Source organism: Pelecanus crispus, chromosome 2, assembly GCF_030463565.1.
Source record: "Pelecanus crispus isolate bPelCri1 chromosome 2, bPelCri1.pri, whole genome shotgun sequence".
In the NCBI taxonomy this organism is placed as follows: domain Eukaryota; kingdom Metazoa; phylum Chordata; class Aves; order Pelecaniformes; family Pelecanidae; genus Pelecanus; species Pelecanus crispus.
Genome location: NC_134644.1, coordinates 75,136,408 through 75,157,753, shown reverse-complemented (window position 1 = coordinate 75,157,753; position 21,346 = coordinate 75,136,408). Strand labels below are relative to the sequence as shown.

At 45.6% G+C, this 21,346-nt stretch overlaps 1 protein-coding gene across 2 annotated transcripts in view; it reads right to left on the bottom strand.

The window, feature by feature from the left end:
* Positions 1 to 294: 294 nt before the first annotated feature.
* GMPR (guanosine monophosphate reductase) overlaps positions 295 to 21,346 on the bottom strand; it is a 44,095-nt gene continuing 23,043 nt past the window's right edge. For both annotated transcript variants that reach the window (XM_075704876.1, XM_075704877.1), the window contains 3 exons: positions 17,627 to 17,669; positions 11,218 to 11,377; positions 295 to 512 (listed from right to left, as the gene is read on the bottom strand). In XM_075704876.1, the coding sequence (XP_075560991.1) occupies positions 332 to 512; positions 11,218 to 11,377; positions 17,627 to 17,669 (384 nt within the window). In that variant the 3' untranslated portion in view covers positions 295 to 331. The remainder of the gene's footprint in view (positions 513 to 11,217; positions 11,378 to 17,626; positions 17,670 to 21,346) is intronic.

Genomic DNA, 21,346 nt, shown 5'->3' with positions numbered 1-21,346 from the left:
TGCAGGCCATGTCTATACAAGCCAATTCCTTGTTAACTGAGGTTTCAGCAGCTGTTTATCAGAGGGGGGAAAAAAACAGGTGAAGAAGTGTTGATTAAAAAATAGAATAGGCACAACAATAAAAGATGAGGCTATTGCATTTTGAACCAATGGCGCTGTGTTAATAGCATGACCTTCTCCTTCCAAATCCCAGCCATAGCCCCTCCAATGGCTATGACACTGCCATTCTGAGAGAGAGGAGTTTGCCGCTAATGCAACATGGAGGAGAAAGCACAACCAAACAGCAGCCCTTCCTGCTCCTCTCCCCCATCCCTCTCTCCCCAGTCCTGGGCTAAGAGAAGACCTGGCTGTGCTGCTGGGTGACCCGGATAAACGTCGTTCTCCTGCTCAGTTCCTTGAGTTTGGCAGCTCCCACGTAGGTGCAGGTGGAGCGCAGCCCCCCGAGGATGTCCAGGATGGTGAGTTCTACGTCCCCTCTGTACGGTACCTCCACAGTTCTGCCCTCCGAAGCCCTGGAGAAGAGATCGGTTACTGCATTTGTGTCTAGATGCAAAACATAATTGTGTGTTTAATGGAGCAATGTGGAGCTTAATACACTGCATGCTGCAGTTTACAAATATCCTCCCCAGCTTTACTGCTTGTTTGCCTGTTGCTGTGTGGTGCTCTTGAGCACTGAAATGCCTCAAAGCCAGTCACCACCAATACTGGGAACTAGAGGCAGACAAATCTTGTAGATGCCCCAATATCCTATGACTGTATTTACAGATCTGCCCCTTCCTCCCCTCCACCATCTGCCTACAAGCAAGTGAAGCTTCCAGGTTTATTGAAAGGTAAAGTTGACCTTGAGAGTTGCAAGCTTTAAAGTATAAGGAATGGCCAGCCTCAGGCAACTTACAGAAGCGTTGGAGCTGGTTCTCAGCAGGCACTACTCAGCACAGCTCTACAGAGGCTTCACAGCCCCTGGGCTCTGTCCCATGTCACTGACCAGATGCAGATGGAAATGGTCTGGCTGTCTCCTACCAGCCTGATTCTCCAGAGCCCACAGAGATGGAGTGGGAAACCTGTTACAGAAACCCACTGCAGAGCTGTCCCCTGAAGCTAACAGGTGAGCTAGCACAGTTCCGAGTCAGGCAAAAAGGCCAGAAAAAATAGCAGTGCTGTGAATACTGTCAAGGATGGGTGCGTGCCAGCACAGACTGCACTGTTCCCAAAAGCACATCTGAAGAGTTACACAATGGAAGAATCCAGGCAAATAACTTTCACTCCTTCCCCTCCAGCTTTCTCCAGCCTCATGCTCAGCAATTCCTCCTGCAGCAGAGTTCCCCAGTCACCAGCTGATCTCACTAGGCTTTAGAGTAAGCTTGTTCTGCACGGCATGCTAGCTCCTTTGGAGAGAGAGGCCTTGGGAAGGGGGGTCTAAGAGAAATGCAGTGGGGAGACGAGATTGGTCTCCTTCTCCCTTATAAAATGGAAGCAGAAATTGCAGCAGGGATCTGTCATTGTTCTAAATGTGGCTTTATTTACGTCTTCCTTAAACAAATTGTCTAGGGGATAGTGCAAGAAAGAAAGGGCATGCCTGTTTGGAGGCTCCATTTGCAAATCATTAACAGCAGCAAGAGCGGCTATGTGGAGGTACTTCAGTGTGAGCCTGGCTATATTTCATTCTGTTAGTTTAAATGTGAGGTCAAAGCCCTAGGGAAACAATGAAGGAGAAGTGTTAATATGCCACGTGAATAAGGAACCATGATTAATCTCCCCACATCTGATGAGTAATTGACTCTTTCTTGAAACTCTTAAATAAACACTGCAATAAGTGGCCACTGGGAAATGCACGTACCGCTTGCCATCTAGCAGACTGCACGGGGCTCAGTGGTGTGTTGTAGGGCCTGCGCTGCTGGGAGTTCACAGGCTGTTATTTTGAGCTCCAGTGCCAGCAGGAAGAGAAGGCCTGGCTCACAAAATGACACAAAAGTAGCCATGCTGCTATTCTGCAGCTTGGTTTTTGGCCATGCCCACCTCCTCCAGTCAAAGTCGGGAGGTTCAGCTCGGCCCCTCGGGAGCCTCCCGCAGATTGTGAGAGAGAGCGTGTGTCTGGGATTTGGGGAAAACAGTGTGAATTTTACCTACCAGATCCTGCCATCTGAAGAGCTCTGCATGCTGTATCGGGCAAGAAATGCAGGGTTTACTGCATTCATGCATGACTGCCCATTCAGTTCACGCATGAGAGTCTGATTAATTTATGCATGAATGTCCCATCAATTCAAACATGAGTTTGATGCTCAAGCATCATGTGGGGCATAAGTTGCAGGGTTTTGATAGCAGAGAGCAGATTGCAAACAAAGGCAGCCCCAGTTAGTAGTTCAGTAGACCTGCAGAGATGGGAACATTGCTCCCGAGAGCATGAACACTTGGCAGTCTTTTTTTCAGAGCAAAATTACAGAAACGTGGGACCCTTACAGCCACTGCCCCGGGAGATGCCCCTGCAGTGTCTCTGGCAGTGTTAGGAAGCTGAACCTTGTGGGATGCCACTTTGGCTTTGAAGACCAAAACCTACAAAGTGGTGAACACCTAATGTCACAGCCCCAAAGCTCTGACAGCTAGACAGTTGCTACTGCTCCTCCAGTATCAGCTGATAAACTGGTGGGATGTCCTGTTGATCAAGGAGTAACCCATAGATACCATCTGGGGGAAGCATGCTGGAAGAGAGGTGTGAGATTAGCTCCACAGAAAATGTCGAGAGTCCAGTTTTACGTTCATCCTTGGAAAAAAGTGTCAAAGAGGGCTGAAAATTCTCCATGCTCCCACGCTACATGTTGGGAATAACGGATGTTTCAGAAGGAAAAGGAGGCGTATAGGATGGAAGTGGGACAGAACTCTAGAGTTGTCAGTTAAACAACTGCAAGCACAGCAAAAAGGTCAGAGCTCAGTTAATGTTATGGCTGTGGAGCAAGCCCCAAGACAGCAAAGCTGTTTGGTGTGTCGTCTTGTCCCCAAATGGGGAAATGCCCACGCTGCTGCATGTGAGCACTGTTCACCACAACCAACCCCCCCCCCCCCCCCCCCCCCCCCCGCTCCATTCTGGATGTAAATAAAGCCCTACAGCTACTGAACTCATGACCCTATTGGTACCCTCAACAGTGGGGTTAATTTTTGCTTGGACGATCTTAATCATACACTTTTATGCTAACACACAGTGAATAACTTGAACAACTGTTATGTTCTTGGTTGTTTGTTTTGAAGGGACAAGTCCTAAAATTTATAGCAAGTATTCAGATTATGATGATGTTAACCTTGATAGGGGTCCATAGGGGTGAAGGGTGGAGTTTGTAATGGATATATATTCAAACTGTTGGGGCTTTCTTGGTTATGTGTTTTGCAGAAACAAAGTGTGAAGTTTGTAATAAGCATGTGCTCAGATAATTGCAATATTAACCTCCGTAGTCATGTTCGCAGGGATGAGGGGGTGAAGTTTGTGATGAGTATATATTCATGCTGCGTTAATGTTAACCCCAATACTCTAGTCCCCAGGGGAAAGGGGCCGAGTTTGTAACAAATAACATGTTGCTCAGACCTTCCTGATGAGTCCTGTCATCTGGTTCCCAGGGGAGAGTGGGTGGAATTTTAGTAGAAAGTGTATACACACATTGTAGCACTTCTAACCACTGTAGTCTGGCCCAGGGGTGGGGTCTGTGATGGGTATTGTCCTGGTTTTGGCTGGGATAGAGTTAATTTTCTTCCTAGTAGCAGGCATAGTGCTGTGTTTTGGATTTAGTACCAGAAGAATGTTGATAACACACTGATGTTTTAGTTGTTGCTAAGTACTGCTTATACTAGTCAAGGACTTTTCAGCTTCCCATGCTCTGCCAGGTACACAAGAAACTGGGAGGGGGCACAGCCAGAATAGTTGATCCAAACTGACCAAAGGGCTATTCCATACCATATGACGTCATGCTCAGTATATAAACTGGGGGGGGGGGGGGGGGTTGGCCGGGGGGCAGTGATAGCTGCTCGGGAAACTGTCTGGGTATTGGTTGGCGGGTGGTGAGCAATTGCATTGTGCATCACTTGCTTTGTATATTGTTATTATTATTATCATTATTATGTTATTATTATTATCATTTTACCTTATTTCAATTATTAAACTGTTCTTATCTCAACCCAGGAGTGTTTTTTTCCACTCTTACTCCTCCGATTCTCTCCCCCATCCCATCGGGGTAGGGGGAGTGAGCGAGCGGCTGCATGGTGCTTAGTTGCTGGCTGGGGCTAAACCACGGCAGGTATACAACCAGACTGTGATGTTAACCGCTGTAATGTGGTGCCCAGGATGGAGGAGTGACATTTTAGTAAGTGTACCATTACAGTATTAATCCCTACTGTCTGGTCCAAAGGGAGGAAGAGTGGAGTTTATAACTGATGTACATTAAGATTGTGATGATGTTGAAAGAGTTCATAATAGATTAACATTCAAACAGTTCTTCAATAAGTGCCATATAGGCTGTAAATTGCTGGGCTTGCTGCGTTCTTGTGTGAGTGCCAAATTAGTTCATGCATGAACTGAATAAATTCATGCATGAGTGCCCAATTAATTTATGCATGAATGCCCAATTTTTGCATAAGCATGCAATCAGTTCATGCATACATGCCCAAATAATTTATACCCAAGCACCCTGTTAGTACATGCATGAGTGCCCAACTTGTTAATGCACGAGCACCCAGTTAATTTACATATGAGCACCCAATTGTTACACATATGGGTGCTTTTTGGGCACATATGGTAGCGTTTGGGTAGCAAGGGCTGCTGGCGTGACCCATGTGGGAGAAGACCATGATCTGCTTCATGCCAGTCACAGAGATGGTTCCACCCAGCTCTGAAAATGGTGTGAGCCACCAAAATGTCAGCGAGTCAGGAGAACGCATGACGCCTCTGCTCAAGTGTATTTAAGAAACAGCAACAGCCACTGGGAGAGGAGACACACCTGGACACGCCTGAGGAGACATGCAGCTGGCGATACACTCTCGAGAGGAGGTGCTCCATGCCAAAGGTGTGCACTCCCAAAGGGATTGTAGTCGCCGGGCGACCCATGCCAAAGCAGGGACACCCACAAAGGGACTGTGGCCTGTGGGCGACCCACAATGGAGCAGCCACAGTAAGAAGAAGGCGTGGCAGACAGAAACCATTACACATGTGACCACAACATCCTTTGCCGCCTCTTTCCTCACTGAAGGAATTGGGACAGACTGAGTGTGACCTGAAAGTAAGAGGAGCTGAGAGATGGAGGGGTGAAGAGAGGTACCTGGCTTAAGCGGAGCCTGGAAAAGGGGAGGAAAGGTGTTTATTTACATGTTTGTTTAATTACCCAGCAGTGATTAGAAGTTTGTATTTGTTGGCAATAAATGAAACTAAGTAAAAAAGTCTCCAATTTGAGACTGTTTTGCCAGCAACGAATGCCTGTGCACAGGCCACACATGGATTACAAGGGGTATCACAAAAGCTGGCACACTTGGCAGAGGGCTGTGTAAGCAGGAACTGCTGAGGGATTTGCAGCTCTGACATCTCTCCCAGAGTTATGACCCGAAACTAACCCTTTCTCAGAAAAGAAAGGTGAAGATGGAGCAATTGGGACTTCCAAGAGCTGGGAAAGGTGTGCTCAGATGCTCTCAGCAGAGACTCTGTGTCTCTCACTAGCCACTGAACAGTGAATAGAAAGGGAGAACTACTTGCTTTAGACTTTTTGCACAGGGTCCAATCTGCGGTGCACCCCATAACTCCCGGCCAGCTCAAGCCTGCTGCTGGCATGGAGGGATGCGCATGGTGGGTGCGAGTCCTGCCAGGGTGGATGGGGTGAAGCACATGTGATGGTGCTCTGTCAGCCCAGCAAAACGTGGGTTGGGGTAGAGGGGTCAGGCTGCCCTGGCATGAGGCAACCTTAAGAGTGGAGTATTTCAGAAATGGCAGGAACTGGGGGCAGGTCCTCCAGGCTATCATTTGAGATACAGAAAAAGACAGTAAGTGCAGCCAGCTGCTGGTGCTATTCTGTCTCTGTGGCCCAAATTCCACCCTACAGTTAGTATAAAGTGCCAAAACCCAGCTTAGTAGCAGCTGTGAATTGCTGAGTGACCACAGTAGAACTGCAGCATTCACACAAAACCTGTGAAATCTCAAAAGGGTTAACAAAAGCAAATTGGCTCTAACTGAACAATACTGCATGTGGTCTCTGTTCTTGCTTGCCTTCTTTCTTTTCTCCCATAAAAGAAACTTAATAATTGCCTTTCAGAAATTCCCAGATCTGATGCATGCTCCTCATGGAAGGAGGTAAAAATAAACCAATATATAAATGACATGGAAGTAATGAAACCAGGTACACAGATTTCATACAAAATTAAATGGGTTCAACTTGACATACCCATTACAAAAACAATTACTCTCATGACTTTATTCCCTGCTACAGCCATCTCACCTTACCTGTCAATTTCAATTTAACTGTTCACTGGAGGTGCAGGTTTTCCAGCCAAAATGTGTAATTTTGAGAAGATGAAGTTACGTGACAAGTAGTCTGATTTTGCAGGGGGCTGAGCACACTGAGCTCCCCACTGCTTGAATAAAACATTGTGAGTGCTCAGGCTCTTTTAAAGACAGAACAGCTTATTGGGGTCACTGATACAGACTTACAGCTGAGCTTTTTAAATGCATATAAAGAAGCCCCACTGACTTGATCTGTTTGGGGTATACATCATTTAAAAAGCTGAGTCAGAACCCTTTTGGTTCAAGTTTGCCATATGCTAAACTAGTAAGTGACTAAACTTCCTGTAACTCTTCCTACAGGAGTAATACAAAGCAAAGCCTTGCCCTGTTTCCAATCATCCCTTCAACACCCAGCACATTTACGGTGCTGGATAAGTAACTGTTGCTGTTAAACCACAGTGACACTCATCATGCTGGCACAGGCCAAGCAAGACCAAGACCAAGGCTGGTATGGATAGCCAGCTCTGATTCGTGGCTGCAATGTGAACAAGATGAGAATCAGCCTCTTCACAGTTAACAGACAAGGCTTACAGATTTAATGTTTGGAGCTGTTGTAGCTAGCAGTAGACTGGGGACTCCTTCTATGTTACCTATTAGTGGCACAAAAAGGCAGTATCTCAACAGGGACTAAAAATTTCAGTTTGTGCTTCCGCTCCCTTGTTGCTGAGAAGGTTTCAGCACTTGATCCCAAGGCGACTCTAAAATCAGGCTGTAAATCAAAATGCAGCTATGGATCAAGCAGAATTTGTGTAGTATTGCCCATAAGGAATTGAAAGGGTCTATCTAGACTGAGCCAAATACAGTGCCTTTCTGTACATCCTTTACTTCTACGAGACATAATACCTGCACTTTCTCTCATTTTTAAGAGGGACCAGTGTCAAGTAATTCTCCTGCTGGCGATAAATTTTGTTGCCAGATCACACGCACACCTAACTAGGTGGAGCAGAATTTAACAGCTGCCTTAGTCCTCTGGCCCATTGGTACAGCAAGCTTTCTCAAACTTTTCCTGCAACTTTAACAGTTCTGTGGTGGCCAGGCCCTAAATGACTATGCTGCACTGAGATCCATGCAGCATGCTTGGGCTGCTCTGTGATCTCGCAGGGAGCTGCCATTAACTACATGCCTGACCAGCATCAGGCCTTTCCCACACTCCATCTGACACAAGCACAGGGCAGCAAAGGACAGCAAGTTATCATGGTTCAGATAAAAGGTTGCCAGCACCTCTGTGTAACTGGCAGCTGCCACGTTTAAATGATGAGATAATTACTAATGCTGTCCACTCAGACCATTTGTTCAGAGGCTTTGATGACAAGCAGATTCGCTGGGGGACAACAAAAGCCCCCAAACTGTACGCTACTTCTGGGAACTGGCATATGAACCCAGAGTGCATCAAAGCCCAGAGGTATGCAGCACATCTTTCTGATGCATCATTTCAGCTTGTCTCAGATGTACATGGACTCTTGTGCAGCTCTTTCTTCTGCAAATAAACAGTTGTGCTTGAAGGCAAAAGCACACTGAACCTACAGTGCCAAAAGAGCCTTGCCGGTCAGCCAGGTGGAAAGCAAGTCACATGGGTTGCTCCCCTAAGCAATCCACTGGCTGTCCTCAGTGTAGCCAGATATCCTGCAGATTGCTGTGCTTTTAACTGGTACAGCTGCAGCCCCATGAGAGATTAAAAAAATCCCTTGCACATTGCTCACTAGCTTCTGATCTGAGCTCCAGAAAGAGGTACATAGGCTCAGGTAAAGTAGGAAGGGTACACTCCACTCAAGAAAGACATGTGCGTCCTCCTCAGGCAGAAGGTAAAGGTATCCCTGTCCCCTTCTCATCCTATTAGATGCAGAAAAATCCTTGCTTTAAAAATCTGCCAGGATATACATGTTCTCCTCAAACTACAGTATTCATTGTATATTTCTGCTTGTTAAAAAATACCTTTTTTTCCCTGCAAAAACAAATGCCCTTGGAACTTGCCAAAACTCATCGCAAGCTTTTTTGCCCTTGAAAAATTCTTTACTATCATCTCTCATCCCTATGTCCAGCTGATTTTCTTCTCTTCAGAAGTCTTCCTCGGAAAGCAGTACTGAACCAGACTGTGTCTAGTAGGCAGAGACTATCAGATAAGTGCAGTGTCCACAAGCTCCCTATTTCCCCATTTTCACATAGGCTTCTCTTAATAAGCCTGGGTTTTCTACCAGACCAGCAAAGCTAATGACTTAATTTGCCTCCAGATCTCTCCTGCACGATGTCTACCACTAGCTCTCCTTAGTCTCCATTATTATTGCAATCTAGGAGGTCACAATAATTTAGTATCTTCATCAATGACAGACAGCGGGATTGAGCGCACCCTCAGCAAGTTTACAGATGACACCAAGCTGAGTGGTGCAGTTGACACGCCTGAGGGACAGGATGCCATCCAGAGGGACCTAGACAAGCTCAAGAAGTGGGCCCACATGAACCTTATGAGGTTCAACAAGGCCAAGTGCAAGGCCCTGTACCTGGATCAGGGCAACCCCCCATATCCATACAGGCTGGGGGATGAAGGGATTGAGAGCAGCCCCGCAGAGAAGGACTTGGGGGTACTGGTAGATGAAAAGCTGGACATGAGCCGGCAATGTGCACTTGCAGCCCAGAAAGCCAACCGTATCCTGGGCTGCATCAAAAGCAGCATGGCCAGCAGGTCGAGGGAGGTGATTCTGCCCCTCTGCTCTGGTGAGACCCCACCTGGAGTACTGCGTCCAGCTCTGGAGCCCTCAGCACAGGAAAGACATGGACCTGTTGGAGTGGGTCCAGAGGAGGGCAACAAAGATGATCAGAGGGATGGAGCACCTCTCCTATGAGGAAAGGCTGAGAGAGTTGGGGTTGTTCTGCCTGGAGAAAAGAAGGCTCCGGAGAGACCTTATTGAGGCCTTTCAATACTTAAAGGGGGCCTATAAGAAAGATGGGGACAAACTTTTTAGCAGGACCTATTACAATAGAACAAGGGGTAATGGTTTTAAATTAAAAAAGGGTAGATTCAGACTAGATATAAGAAAGAAATTTTTTACAATGAGGGTGGTGAAACACTGGAACAGGTTGCCCAGAGAGGTGCTAGATGCCCCATCCCTGGAAACATTCAAGGTCAGGTTGGATGGGGCTCTGAGCAAGCTGATCTAGTTAAAGCTGTCCCTGCTCACTGCAGGGGGGTTGGACTAGATGACCTTTAAAGGTCCCTTCCAACCCAAACTATTCTATGGTTCTGTGATTTAGGCCAAAGCTGACAGGTGTAAATGCTCTGAAGTAGGCTGTGTCTTACCGCTTTATAAAGTGCTAGGTGAACTACTGCACATTTTTATGGTGCATTTCAACTTTTCAGAAGTGGCAGACTAAAACCATCACAAGAGCCAATGTTGGGGTGGAGGACAGGAGGATCAAAGATGCTTTCTATCTATCATGATGTCCGGGATTGTTGTGGTCCTATCAGCATGTCTCCGTGTCAAAAGTGTGAATTCTGTTTTGTTTTGTGGATCCCATTCTGCTTTACATTCTGCACTGTCACCTTCACAACTCTTACCCATGGCAGCAGCTGGACACATTGAGAAAAACCCCCATGCTCGAGTAGTTGTAGCAGACAAGGCCAACACAACCCATCAATCCTGAATGTCTGGAACAGTAGGTAAGGTCACTGGCTCTGAGACTTTTACAAACAGCAGTTTACCAGATGGGACCAGAGTCTGAATCTACCCCAGAAGAGGAGAATCAAAAGGGACCCCTCAATAAACCAGTGTATACTGTAAGACAGGAAACATTCTCTAACAAAGTATGCAAGAGCCATGTTGTCTAAGGGCAGTGACTATACCTGCCACTCATAAGAGAAAAGACACAGAGGTTTTCTGGAGTTACCTGCTTTTTCAAAAAGTCAAAATTCTCAGTACTTTCCAGAATAAAATACCAATGGACAAGAGATTCCTTTGCAAAGCCTGTCTCCCTTTCCTCCCCACTGAGGATTTTAGCTCAAAGCCCAAGCTCCCACATGCTGCATGATTTGGGGCTGTTCTGGTGCTCTGTTACCCAAAAAGGGGTGCAAACTCTGTACAGCAGGATTCTGCTGCCTAAGACAACTGCCCAACAAATGCAGGAGGGAGTCCTGGGGTACTGCCTGTGACTGAGAGTGCTTTGGAGGTCCTGGGCCCTCATTAGTGTTACAGCTGTAACTCAACTCTATACTGAAGAAACCCCAGCTGAGCTTTGCCAATTCACCAGGCATCCACTTTTTGCAAACAGAAGGGAGCATGTGGGCCAGCCGGGAACCCATACACCAACAGGACACCCAACCTGGACAAGCAGAGGGCCAGAAACTGCAGCCTGGTATGCAATGCTCCAGCATTTAATTCTTACGCATCCCGAGAGACCCGTTAAGTCAGAACAGTGCTTAATAACTTCCCGGACCACGCAGCTAGTGCTGCAGTGACAGCACACTGCACTGGCTGCAATCGAGTGAACATGGTTGCTCTCAGCTAGCCACCCCCAGCTCCTTCTCCCTGTCTCCCCCTTGATGTCATCCCTCCCTCAGATCTGCTGCCGTAAGTGTTGGTAACAGCTTCCTAAATGGGAATAGAGGCATGGGCCTGTTTCCAACAGATGCCTTTTGCACAATTCCACTCCAGAAGTTACTGGGTGGCTGGCTCACTGCAATTGCTCCTGTGTGGAATTCATACCTGTATTCAGCAACCCCTCCTGCATGCTTCTTCATGGCTGTATCAGAACTCATTCCATAGAAGAGTTTCACCTTCTTGCCATTCTTTTCCATAATCTCTCCAGCACACTGGTCATGGCCTGCAAACATTCCTCCAAGCATGACAAAATCAGCACCGGCTCCTATGATCAGCAAAGTGACACGTAAGAAAGCAGGGAAGGGAGAGGAGGGTGAAAGACAAAGCAAGAACACAGTGGCCTCCAAAAACAATAGCCAGCGCTAAACAGTTTGGTACAGAGTCCCCTCCTGTAATAGATGCAGCAAACTTGGAAGAAATGCTTTACTGAACAACTGACACATGCTGAATTCTATTTCTCTGTATTTTAAATGGAAAGAATAATTTTCTCTTGTGATGACAAAGATACAGATTATTCGACTCCACCCCACACTCTTTATTTTCAAATTCGGTTTTAACCCTTTACTTCATAATAGTATCTGAGCACAGTTCCTTATTAACTACTACTGTGACTGCAGCGCTCAGAAGCCCTAATCACAGGGCTGGGACCTGTTGCTCCATGCTGTACAGGCAAGAGGACAGCTCCTACTTCAAGACCTTCCTAGGCTACGAGCTGTGCGTGGGAATGTACCCCAAAGGAAGGCATACTCATGAAAGTAGTGTACTCCTCCCAACACCGACATAAAACAAGCAGATTTTTTTAATGAAATGATGGATTTTTCAAGTCCATCAGCCATATGTGTTCAGTGTAGGTCTGGGTGATCCCTTGTCAAAGAGATCTGGATGGGTCTGCATTTGGTTCCTGTTGTTTAAAAACTCTGGGCCAAGGACCACCACCCCGGGTTCTGTGTTTCTCGGCATGCTCCACAAAGGAGGTCTAACCCATAGCTACACCTCCTAAATATGTTCCAGATACTGAATAACAATACTGAATACTCAGTCATGCCTGTTCAGTCTGTCCACCTCCCCTGGCTTTGCAAATCATGAAATCAATTCCACTGGGAGTAAGATCAGGAAGAAGGTTTTTGGAATCACTCTTGATTTTCTACTGTGATTTCCAATATTTCCAGCTGGGCTGGAAGTATTCCACCAGCAGCTCCTCCTGTGATATTTTGGCATATCTAGTCTTGCTTAGAAAAGTTTGACGCTTACTCTTTTATGAGCCTGTGGTGACCCATCCCTGAAACAAAGCATTCTCCTGTTCAGACTCTCTGCTTCTTCAATGTGTATGTGTCAGAACAGGCCTCCCCTCTGCCCAGCTTCTTCCCAGAACTGGCAAAAGAACAGGGCTATAAACCTCACTGCATAGAAAGCAGATGAGCCTGAACTAACCCCACCCTGTTATGAACATGTCCGAACTCTGGGGAGATCCCAGGCTAGGTAAGTCTGGCACTAGGATCTGTTCTGATCTCTGTCACTATCCAAACTTGACCTTGAAATCTGAAAAGTAAGTGAAATAATTATCAAGTCTGCTCAGCTTCTGCCATCTGTTTAAAAGCTCTGTAGACAAACCTGAATTTGGGAATATTTTGATCTTTGAATACATGACAACTGTGGAGTGTGCACTGATTTATAAAAGCCAGTTCCTTCCCTCCACCCCTTTGCCAAAGAGCAGACCTAGCAGCAATGCCTGGGAGCAGAGCACCCAACTACTCTGCTGACCTCACCTCCCTCTGCCTGGTTGTTGTTTGAAAGGAACAGTATGTCCGTGGTAAAGGGATATTAAAAATGAGGCTTGTGCAAAACTGCTGAGCACATCACAAGCAATATTTACAGCCAGGCACTCATTCAGGTGTCCTATCATGCCAGCTACCTGGCAGATTTTTCCTGAGCTCTCTTGTTTCAGATGGCTGAGTTTTAAAGCCTCAGTTTGATTCATGTCTGATATTACTATTAACCTGCCAAAAACAAAGGGAATGCTCATCCTTTAAGACATTCTCAATTACTGGTGGGGAGCTCCTGTTATTATCTGGCACAATCTTGCTCCACCTTTTCAAAAAATAAGTACCCTGGGAAATCTAGTTGATGTCTTCTTCATGGGTGGAAGAAAACACCACGAGGAAGGAGGGATGGAGTTGGTGTCAAGGTTTCAAAGAGGGCATTTAAACAAGTCATAGGCCTGCCAAAGGACAATCTTGACTCTTTGCCTTGTCAATACCCTGATCCCCAATTCTAGTCCTGTCTCTGGTTGTGGGTCTCACAGTTTCCAAATTATTAATGCAAAACAATCACATGAAATCTACACTTCAGAATCACAGAATTTTGGTTCCTGTGCACTTAAGTATCTATTATTTTTGACAGCGTATTTTGGGAGGAAAGCAAGTATGTTTGAATTATAGGATTGAAACTCATCCAAATTGAGTAACTTTTGCAAACTACAACATAATTCATCAAGCTCTTCCAGAAGATAGGAGCTATGTTACAGCAGACGCAGCACGTCTAAACACTGGAAAGACACATGCTTACTGCCCTGCAGCTCCAGGAATGACAAGTCCATTTAAATACACTTTTCCAATGCTCTCCAGAACTTTCCACCCTGCTTCAGTGTTGCAAAGATGTCTGAAAGTTTCGAGTCTGTTCCACGACTTTTCTACCAGTTAACATCCAACCAGGAGGCTGTATGTTTTAGCATGGTCTTTCTTTACTTATGACCAGAAACACTGGTGATGTTTGCAACACCCAGCTGCAGTCCTTCATTTTCAAGTACAGCAGACAGCATGCCAGTGTGCCATTATTTTAGGTTGTGGGGGACTGGGAACACGTGGCAACAAACCCCTAGATAATACAGGATGTGATGGGGTATGTTGCATACAAGCATCCCAGTAGCACACCCAGAGTTTGCTAGACTCATCCTGTTGCTACACAACGCCACTTCAATGCACTGACCTCCCCCGTGAGGCCTACACTGTATCTGAGCTGATTCTGCTCATTCACATTTCACAGTGCCTTCTTTTTCAAGCCATTACAGCATATGTGTGCTAATGCCAGCCCAATCTTGCAGCACTTACACAGTTCTGCTGGAGCTGGATGGAGTCCCTCAGATGTCTTTTGTATGCCTGATAATACAAGTTACTGATAACCAGATTGGCTCTGCTCAAATTCAGCTGGAGTTAGCCTGGATTTGTAGCCTGGGCAGCCCTCCAGGCAGATGCAGTGTAAGTTTGCCTGGATCACAGCTGGCCCTGGAATCAACATTCACCTGTGCTTCAGCTGAGCCAGTAAGCCTTTGCAACAGTAGGTATACACACACAGCTATTGAAAACAGGGAAAAAACAGCCAGTACGATCTGCGAGGTATATTTTGGAATCAGTATATGTCCCCAGTTGACTTCTCCACATGATTTTTCCTTCCTTTTCCTTCCCTGCTCCTGTATCTCTTCTCACCACTGCTGTAAGGAACAGCAGTATTGTGTTAAAGATGCTGGCGTAGGATTCAAAAGGCACATTCTGTTCCTGGCTGTGTCACAAAAACATATGTGACCTCAGGCAATTGAACTTAGTATTACTGTGCTTTGACTTCTCATCTTTAAAAAAGGAGATAGTAGTGCCTCCCTGGGGCATTCTGAGAATGTGTTCATGTTATCAGCCTTTCTAAGGGTGCAGTTATGTGAACCTTCTGAGAGCCCAACACAAAGTTCTTTCATGCTTTCTCTCATTCCTGCATCAAAACACCTCTTTTCTTCCTGATCAACCTACACCTTTTCCATTATCATCTCCAATACCCAGATGGCAGCGACATCTTCAGTTTACCAAGTCCATACCAGGTTCCCATCCAACAGTTCCAGAATTCCAGCAGTCTCTCCCAAAGTATCTGTGACTTCTGGCACTTTTGTCCCCCACCTTCAATGCTTCTCTGTTCCTTGCCTTTACAAATGGGCTTCTACCTTGTTTCCCCTCTGTCAAAATGCCCAGTCTGCCTCTGACTCCTGACATCAGGCAATGGTGTCACCTTCCACTTGTAAAGCTTCTCAGCACCTTCTTCATGGTTCTTCACAATTCTTCACTTGCACTCCACCCACTCTCCTCCTCCTGTTCCCATGAAGTTGCCTCCTCTTTAGCCATTTGTCATGGCTAGTCTTCACATCTGGGACTCCCTCACACTTTTTTATTATTCGAATGGCTGTTTTGTCACTGTTTTATAATGAACACCTCAACATCCCTTTCATGAAGACTTTACAATGATCCACCAAAAAGAGATAGTATAATTACTTTAACCAAAGTCCTCTTTGGGTCTCTTGTCCATGCTTTGTCCAGGCCTCCATCCCCAGGTGAAATTGTACATCTGTGTGTTTTATCACCCGGTCTCTGCTCTCCAATGTATTTATGTAACTCTTCCCCGCCAAGAGGCTCTCAGCAAGCACAGAGGTCTGTGCTAGACAATTCAGTATCAGTGTCAAAGCTTTGGCTTGCAAATGCTGGGCATGGATTGGCTCACATAGTCAATCACCTCAATAGCATTCAATAAACACTGATAGTAATAACGTTATCTAGAAGCTTATTTTGCCATCCACCTTTGACAAATACACACCCAGCTCCAGCTAGTCAGATGTCCACAGTGTGTCTTTCTCAATTATACATAACCAGATTATGGTAAGTTTATTGCCTCAGGGTAATCTCTATGAGTTCCAGTCCTGTACCTGTGGCACACAGGTCAGACTCATCTGTCTGGCCTACTGTCAGAGTAGAACTACTGCCTGTATAATCTCAGCTTTCTGATGCTCCTCCGTCTACCCCAGGGACAACCCATGGTAGCCTTCGAACACGTACCACTGTCAATCTCAGCACCTCCTGACAATCAGCAAGGCCAGAATCTGCCCTTTCACAGGTTTCAAGCAAGTTGCTGTTCAGTTAGCCCGAAGAGACTACAAGGACCCTTCAGACTTGCTATAAACATCACAAAGGAAAACATTTTAAACACTCTGCAGTTGCTTCCTGTTGTTCTAACTTCTGGAAATGCTCTTGTTGAAGAAAGACCTTTTCCACGGGCCAGGTTTCTGTGCCGGCAGCTGGGAATGCAGTGAGGTCGCAATCTCAGTTCGCAAGCTACTGACAACAACGCCAGCAAGAACTGGGCAAGCTGTGGAGCCAGAGAAAGCCAGGCAGAACAAAGGCCTCACTGCAGGCAGCATGATGTCAGAGTGGGCTGGGCTGAGAAGTTGGGTGGTTTCTTAATACAATCTTGTTATCAAAGAGGGTGGATGCCACTGTTCCGCTATGCCAGAATCACCCAACTGGAAGGAAGTATCTGTTCCCTACATCACATCAACCACTGGGTAACACAAAGGCAATGTGAAATCCTGTGACTGAGCAGATTCCTTGCTGGTAGCAATCACTCCACGGCTGTGCTTAACATTCTTTAATTAAGTCTTCCCTGTCATCTGACCTGTCTAAAAACAGGAGCTGTCTGCAAACTTAGAAGACAGATTTTGGTTTCAACCTTTCCAGGAGGCCCAGAGTTTTTCTTGGCAGGTCTGTAATCTGAGTTTAGGCCTGCCCCTGCTTTCCATACTTGCAAAGCTTCCTGCCAAGCAGACATACTGTATCATAATGTGCTATCTCTTGTATTGTACCACCCTAAAATCCCAATCAGAAACTGTGCTGTCCCACTGTATTCCAGGTATTACCCCACTGTGACATCTCCAAAGGGTCTGGCATTTTGGGGGATGGGGGAGTGTCTTTAAATGTCCTGTCAGCCCAGGATGCATTCACATGTGCCTGGTTCACATATGCCACTGCAACAAGGTTATGGCTAAGTGACAATCCTGACCTTGACACCCCCTCCCCACCAATGTAACTTTCATGCCCAACAGAAAATACTCACAGATTAAATTTTCTATTCTATCAGCAAGAGCTGGTGCAATTCACTGAAGCTATTGGCAGAAGAGCAAAATCTGTTAATTATTAACTTAGATGTTCTAGACATCTGCTCAGCTCTAGGGGATACAGTATAAATAACATCTCATCTCTTCAACTGGACAGCTGATCCCAAGAACATCTCCAGAGATCTGGCCTGCCTTTTTGTTCTTCTGTCCAACACACATTCCACCATCTCTTTGTCCATTCAAGGCCCAGGTCAGCCAGATCTGGCAATGTTACAGGCATCTTTGAACCCTGCTCCAAAGAAACCCGTATCGGTTTTCTTTGTATTACTGTCCCAGTGGCTGTAGCCCATGCACACCTGGCAGACAGTTTCTAAATAGGACTTCGACCGCTCTGTGTTTTGCGCTGCAGAATTTGGACTGTCTGGTCCAAAGAGCAAATTCATGTCTGGTGTATTAATTTCACTGGAATCACCCACAGGGACGAATGTAACCTATTGCTGATTACATGTTCAGGGTCAAACTGACTCCTGCAGCACTGCTGACAGTGCTGGAGCTAGGCGGGGTACAAGGGGTGGCACTACACATTGTCCTTACCAAACGCTTTGGCGACATCTCCTGGGCAGCTGCATCCTCCATCCTGCATAAAGAAAAGACGACAGTGAGTGGCAGGGAGCTCACTCAGTGACCCAGCGAGCACTGGCGCTCTGCGACCTGCAGCACAAAGGCCCCCGCTCAGGAACAGCGTGTCAAGAGCTGACTGCATGCACACCATTGGTATACATCATCTTGGATGAGTTTTTAGGGAATCCATATTATCCTTTCTAATGCTTTCCTTCTTTGGGCTCATTTACTCGACCGTATAGTCTATGCTAACACAACTGGTAACAGCAGCAATGCAAATTCCTGACTGCAATTTCCTAAATCCCAGAAACTGTAAAACAAAACCTCCTCTGATGATCTGAATCATTCCCTGCCATTTTAATGAAAGGCTGTGTAATGCAGAGGTACCACAAACCCCTACCTTAAACCACCAAAGACATTTAAAACAACTTTCTCAGCAGTTTACAATACGTTAAAAGGTCACAGTGGGAGGGGTGAGGAAATATACCACCAGCTATGTTGGATTTTGATCTGATAATCTCTAAGCAAACTGGGTAATCTAATCTTTGGTAAATGAAAATGAACCTCTCATCATACTCCTCACCATTTGCTATGGGTTTGATAACGAAACAACAGCACTTGGAGATCTGTAGCATTTTAGACCTGTGTGTTTCAGTTTCAGTGCAGAGCAAAGAAGTGGCTGATGAGGGGGTTTCGGTTGAGGGGAGGGAGGTTATGTAGGTGTGATAGAGCTGTAAAAAAGGAATGGCACATAGCAGAGCTCATAACTTGGTATGGTTCTTTAGGTTTTGTAAAGGTCTGAGCATCAAATGAAAGATCCTTCTACTCTACACATTCATTGTACCAAGAGGGCTCCCCATCCCTTTGATGACCAGGGTCTGTTGCAGACTGCCGACAGCTTTCCTGCTTTTGAAGCTACTCCCCAGACTGTATGGTTACTTCATTTTGTTTCACCTCCCTGTTGGCAGAAATGCATGCCTGTGTATGACCTGCGGCTGAGCACAGCCATACACCCCCACCATCAGCCATTTTAGAGCCAGCTTTCACGGGTAGCTAGCAGTGGGGCTGAGCGTTAGAACCTTTCTGAGCACAGAAAAGGATTCAGACACAAACTGAGCAGGTGGATCCGAAAGTGAGTGGCTTTTCAAAGGGCATCCCACTGCAAGCAGCGCCTAGTAGAACTTTAAAGGTTTTTATTCCATTTGCTGATAACCTCCAGCACATTATGCCTTTTGTTGAGCTATACACTCTTGCTGTCGGCTCCAGAAAGGAGTGCTGGGCTGACAGCTGAATCTCTCTCTCCTGTTAAGGGCTCTGCTTGTGCAATTCTTTCCCTCTGACAAATCTGTCAGAGCCTGGAGGAGGGTGTGAGTGTGTGTGCGTGTGTCAGGGGAGGAAAAGCTGAGGTAGAAAGAGGGGTCTAATAATCTTCAAAGCATAGTGTCAGGAATTTGCTTGACTTACTGTCTGACTGAGACAGGCTGGCTATGAATGCTCTCTGGTAGATGGGTTTCAGTCTGTTCTTGTTGGGTGGCTCAGTGTCTGATTTTTATAATTAACCCAGTAGTGGCAGGGATGGAGGCTTTATGCTTTCAAAGTACCATGGGGATGGGGGCCTTAATGTGTAATCATTAATCTTCAGCTTCAACAAATAGCACTGTGAATGTCATCAAATTACAAAATGCTGAGCAGATTAAGAGACTTTCCCAAAAGCTCATGAGTTACCATTTAAGATAAAAGGAACCAATGATGATGATTCACAGCACTTCTTTATCTGTAGATGTCTCCACTTACTTCACAAAAGCAGGTAAATTTAATGATTCACAGAAAGGGAAACAAAAAGGGGACATACTAAGCAGTTATGCCAGAAGATGCTATATAATAAAGCTATATGCATTAAACAACTTCATTCCATATGAAAAATCAAGCACTCTGTTTAGAAGATAAGACTGTGCTCCTGCATTGTCTGGGAAGCCTTCCCTTGCAGTTCAGCTCGTCCTAACAGGAGCCTGGCTCTGGACTCAAAATGACTTGTAGAACTGCCGGGCTTCAGTCACGGAGCTTGTTGCAGGCTCAGCCTCTACCTCAGAGCCCTGGGGAAATGTATCTGTACAAATTCCCCTGTGAATTCAGGAGAACTGGCATTATTCTGAAGTAACCCTACTGGAAAGGGTGGCCATGGGGCTTGTAAAGGGCATGATTCTGAGACACCTGTGTGCTAAACTGAAGGAGAGGGGAAAACGGCTTTCCAGTCCACAGAATTATTTTAATGTGGCTAAAATAATGTTATTTTCCTCAGTCTTGTTCTCTGAACAGATAAACCATTTTACAGCAACAAAATTTAGCCTGAGGAAAAGAAACACAGTATGGAAAACCAGTATGAACTGGTTGAATATTTAATATTATATGCAACTTATTATAAGTTTATAACTATGATTTATATGTCTCAAGCAACCTTTATAATAAACTGTATAACCAGCCCTTCCTACAGTATCAGCAAACAGATAGCTATTTATTATGCAGAAGATAGATAAACTATGTGGCATATACAGCAGTAGAAACAATAAATATGGTGCTTTTTCTGAACTACATATGCTGGGCATATTTCTGTGTGGAAAGTGTTCTATGTGGAGGAAGAGATGATATGGCAGTAGCTGGGTGAAAAACTCCTTAGTCATCCTCTTCACTGAATGCTGGTGGCCCATCACCCAGGCAGGGTGAAGGAGAAATAGGGTTCTCTATCAAATGATAGCCAAATGAGAGAGGACACATGCAAGGCTGCTTTCCATTCCCCACATTGCTGGCTTACTAGAATACGTGACTGCCTCTCTATCCAGCAGAGTAGTTCTCTGACCTACAAGAAACAGAAACTTTATCTCAAGTAGGGCGTTTCTGAAGGAGCTCTCCTGCTAAATGGCCCCTCCACTGTAACTCACTGCTGCACTTTCTTAAGGCCAATGGCTTAGTGAGAATGAAAATTGAGACTATTGGCTCCTAGGCAAACAGCACAGGACAGAAACAGTGCCTGTATCTTAGACAGGGTTTCCTCTCTTCTTTCAGTGAGTCATGAAAGATTCATTTCTGAGGTGAGCTTTGAGTCTTAAAGGTAATTTAGCAAGAGGAAAGTAACTGGTGCAATTTCACCTCCCCTTCTCTGTGTAAATGTTTCTAGAGAGACACTAAGGCGTTCACTTGGACTATCATGTTTGCCTAAAAATTGTCACCTTCTTTGTCAATGTATCAGCTCCAAAAATCATACATGATCACTTCAGTAATACAAACATTTAAAATCCCAGTTTGTGCTGCCATCCTAGCAGAGCTACTGAATAATGGGCTTCAAGTGTGCTGTGTTCCTTGCAGTGCCTGTACTGTGCTCAGCACTGTCACTTTCTCATTCCATGAGTGGGACTTCTTTCCCTTCATATGTTAAGTTGAGACAGTGTTAAGAAGAGAGATGAGCAATTCAATGAAGGTACTGGACAAGACAGAAGTGGATGCAAGAAAGCGCCCCGAGGGACTAACCCATATCACACCATCAGCTATAATCTACATGAAGATAGCTAGTAGGCTTTGAATCTTTTCACATCCTTCCTGCTACTTCCACATCAATATAACGAAAACTGCTGGGCATATTTTCTCCTGACAAATTGATGTAGATAGCTGCGGTAATACTCTGCCTGTAGAGGTCTCCTT